This window comes from Branchiostoma belcheri, unplaced genomic scaffold (assembly GCF_001625305.1).
Source record: "Branchiostoma belcheri isolate BF01 breed outbred unplaced genomic scaffold, Haploidv18h27 scaffold15, whole genome shotgun sequence".
Taxonomy (NCBI): Eukaryota; Metazoa; Chordata; class Leptocardii; order Amphioxiformes; family Branchiostomatidae; genus Branchiostoma; species Branchiostoma belcheri.
This window is the reverse complement of record NW_017802935.1, coordinates 3423154-3427434: the sequence shown is the minus strand read 5'-3', so window position 1 is coordinate 3427434 and position 4281 is coordinate 3423154. Positions and strand designations below refer to the sequence as shown.

General features: G+C 44.0%; 1 protein-coding gene across 1 annotated transcript in view; it reads left to right on the top strand.

Moving 5' to 3' along the window:
* LOC109465343 (kalirin-like) overlaps positions 1-4281 on the top strand; it is a 159248-nt gene that overhangs the window by 142173 nt on the left and 12794 nt on the right. The window contains exons 47-51 of the mRNA XM_019762557.1: positions 1225-1919; positions 2319-2551; positions 2929-3061; positions 3244-3271; positions 3665-3949. Of these exons, the coding sequence (XP_019618116.1) occupies positions 1225-1919; positions 2319-2551; positions 2929-3061; positions 3244-3271; positions 3665-3949 (1374 nt within the window). The remainder of the gene's footprint in view (positions 1-1224; positions 1920-2318; positions 2552-2928; positions 3062-3243; positions 3272-3664; positions 3950-4281) is intronic.

Here is a 4281-nt window from a genome sequence, read left to right as displayed (position 1 = left end):
TAACAAGCAGGTTAACATCAGGGTACAGATTCAGACATTAAAAGCAATTCACACATAACTTGAGAAAGAAAAACTATTCGGGCTGGTAAAATGTAGATTTGTGTTAGGGATAGTTTAAATATGTTAGTCGTTTCTAACAATGATTGTCCACATCAACAGGGTAACATCAATGCCCAGGGCAAGCTGCTGCTCCATGACCCCATGATCGTGTCAGACAACAGCAGTCTGCTGCAGTGGAAGGGGAAGGAGAGAAGAGTCTTCCTCTTCGAACAGATTGTCATCTTCAGCGAACCACTGGACCACAAGAAGGGCCTGAGCAACCCAGGCTACCTGTACAAGGGATGCATCAAGGTGAGGAGACTGACTTTGCACCAGTTCTAGCCAGCCTAAAGTTTTTTTCCATCATCTCAGTTTTGTTAGAGGCAACATTATATGTTCAGGGCCGGGAAAATTTCAAAATCATGACCCTCTGATCATGAATTTCCTGCATATTTTGCAAGCAGTATTTCCTGCCAATTCAATTATTTTGTAATTAAGCTTATTTCAATGGCACCTCTCTCCATATCTTTACACACCGATTTTTGTCCATCCTGAAATAATTATGAAAACATGACTTTATAGGAAAGATCTATGTTCAACTAATATAAAATCTTCATTTTTCTAGGTGAAAGACATGTCGATGATGCCTGATGTTGACAATGACCCGACCAAGTTCAGCCTGATGTCAAAGACCCGAGACGGTGAGGACTGTTACATCCTGCAGGCTCCAGCACCAGACATCAGGGAGACATGGGTCGCTGAGATCAGCATGCTGCTGGACAGACAGAAGGACTTCATCAGAGGTAAAACTTCTGTAGATTCTTTTATTGCAACTCCTTATGAGAGGGTGCATTCTTATGTGTTGCATTTCCCCCCTCAGTTAGAGGGATCCTGGGCCCTACTAGGGCTTGGATTGGCGTTAGGAAGGGCATCCAGCCGTTAAAAAATCTTGCAAAAAACTAGATAGATTTTGTTCAACTAGTTTGATTTTGAAATGTTTTTTGTCCTGATACCTCTATTGGAGATTGTTCTAGTAAAGATGCACACATTTCTAATGATTCCATATTTTACATTACGTTTGCAATTTCTGGACTTATTTGTTTCCTAGTATTTGTTTAAAGAAAATTTTCCTCCATCATCACCTGTTTTGGCTAAACTCACTGAAAACTTTCATTTTGCTTTCAGCCCTCCAGTCCCCTATAGAGTACCAGCGGGATGTCCTGTACGCCAGTAACACGTTGAGAAAAAGCTTCTCCAGTCCGAACCCCGTCCCAGGCTCCCCTCCCTCCATCCTCACCCAGCAGAACTGTCAGTCTAACTGCGGCTCCACCAACAGCCTCCCTGACTCCAAGTCCACCTTCCGGAAGCATTCTGTCCCCGCCCTCATGATCAACAAGGAAAACAGTATGATGGACGGAAGCCACAGTCTGCCTCGAATGAACAAGAGCCGGAAAATCTCTCTCCCAACCCCTCCCTTAGGTTCCCCAACCACTCCAAACTCTCCGTGTCTCTCTCCGATCCCCATGGAATTTTCCAAGGAATCCTCCCCCCTGAATTCCCCGTCTGGAGAGAGCAGTGGATCGTCTTCAGATCGACGTTTTCCCTTCAAAGATCAGCAGGGCAGCGCGAGCTCCTCACCTAACAACAAGCGCAAACTGTTGGATAATCTCAAGCCGAACTTTTGGGCAGGGAAGGGGAAGGAGCCGTCGTCCCCAACACGGACTCAGGCGAATTTCATGGGCGCGAACGGAGCGGCGAAGGGTCAGATGTCACCGGTGAAGAAGAGAAACGTGGAAAACAGAATGAGCGCCACGAGCGACTGTTCCATGTCCAGCCACACCAGCGATTACTCACAGAGATCAGAGGCTTCAGAGTCTGGGGTATGTTATAACTAGTCTCCTTTGACTTTCAACTTTCATTTCATGAAGGGGGAGAATTTCACTGCACACAACTGTGTAGGATGCAATGTTTGGTAATAGTAAAACCACGATTCTGAGATCTTCAAATTCATGTTATAGTTGAATGAGGTAGAGGAAATCTATGAATTGCAAGCCAACTTAGGGTGGGATCGTGTGGCGTAGCGGTAGCATGTTTGTCTCGAACCCAAACCCTGTCACCAATCTTGGGCCCTTGGGAAAGGCACTTCACACGACTTTCCTCACTTCACTCAGGTGAAAATGAGCATGCCAGAATGATCATTATCATGATCGTGGGCATTAAAAAGAAAAATTAAACCAAACTTACAAGACTAAGATTTCCATGGTTTGATTTCCTTCCAGAGCGACTATGGCGTACCGACGGAGCTTGACGTGAAGCAGACGTACAACGCCATCAAGGAGGACGAGATCACGGTGTTTAAGGGCGAGCTGGTGCAGATCCTGGCCACCAATCAGCACAACATGTTCCTGGTGCACCGTGCCGCCACGGAGGAGTCGCCCGCCGCGGAGGGCTGGATCCCGGGGGACGTGCTGGGGTGTGCCAAGGACGGGACAGACGGGGAAAATGCTACCAAGTATGGCAGTTTTTTTTTTATTTCTGTCCAAGTACTAAAGATGCTTGATTTTTTTAGGTTACTGTAGTTAACCTTCTCCCTGCTTTCAACCTGAAAACCAGTACAAATTTGTTGCCCAAGAACTTAGCAAGTTGAGGTTTAAGTCTCTGATTTTTGGGAGGTAGCAGTTTTGCTTCACTTGTAATTTTTTTTTAGACGTAGCAACCTTACAGTGTATTGTAATTGCAAACAACTGTTAACAAAATGATTGAGACAGAAGAGTTAGCAAGGGATTCAGGACAGTTTTCTGTCTTGTTCTTTCATTTTCCATTTAAATAAATACCATACATCTTACATAGAAATGTATGTAATGATACACTGATTGTGTGATGTTACAGGAATAAGTCTTGGTTCCACAAGAAGAAACGAGGTGAGAAGAAAGACAAGGCCAGCCCCACCCACTCCAGTAAGAACGGCTACAGAACCAAGTCTAAGGACAAGGATCCTCATGGAACTAAAGTCTCCGTCAAGGTAACAGTTTAACACTTAAAACATTATCTCAATTTGCATTCCTTCTGAATGATTGCCTAGAAGTCATTTCTATACTTGTCTACTCCTTAAATATGACAGTGACTAGCTTCTCAGTTTTGATTGTGTAAGAATTAATTTTTTGCACATGTATGTTTACTAAAGGAACTGTACTTATTTTTCAGCTGCTGAACCCTAATTACATGTATGATGGTAGGTACACACATCTCTTTGTAAGGCTCATGTCACAAAGTATAAGATCAACTGATCTTTTTCGTCTTTCGTGCTTACATGAAACAAAATTGAACTGATTTCAGGCAACTTTTTGTAAACTACTGTTTTTATAGTGATTGTTGTTCTTGGAGAGAAACTAATCCTCCAAGTGTTTTCATCTACATTTGCATATTGGAAGCCTAACCCGCCATGTGTATAATTTATTGTGTGATCTTTATTTTGTATTTGATGTCAAATCCAATTTGTAAAGGATTGTACCATCCTGTTTTTGCACAATATAAATCATAGTCTCTTTAGAGTGTGACTGACAGTAGTAATGATCTATTTGCCTTTGAAGCTTGAAATGTTAACATCCTACTGTTTGTTTCACAGCTGCCCCAGAGTTTCTCCAACAGTTGACCAACACGACCGTCCAGCTCGGTGACCCGGCCACGCTGACGTGCCACGTGTGCGGCCGCCCCCGCCCCTCCGTCTCGTGGAGAGGTCCCGACCAGATGCTGCTGTCCCCCAGCTCGCGCTTCAGCATGTCGTACAGCGATAACGGAGACATCCTGCTGCACATCGCCTCCACGGTGCTGTCTGATACAGGACAGTACACCTGTGTGGCCAGCAATGAGATCGGCTCAGTCACTACAGCCGGGATGTTAACAGTACAAGGTACATAGCACGTCGGCAGAATGTACTGCACCTGTGCGAAACCTTGATTTTTTACGGTTTTCTCTGGATTTTTGGTCACCATTGCAGTAGAAAAATTTTGTTTTTTATTTTCATTACATGTATTTTTTTAATTGGTCCTGTCCTTGGTGCTGAAAGCCTTCTGCTACATTGCTTATCCGTTGAAGGCCGGGGTTAAGTTTTTTTTGTAACAGCCCACATGTGTGTGGAGGGAGGGATGTAATGGATTGTGTATTGTATAAGCCTTAAAACATGTACGTGGGCCAAATTTTTAAATGGCCTTGTCCTTGGTGCTGAAAGCTTTCTGCTACATT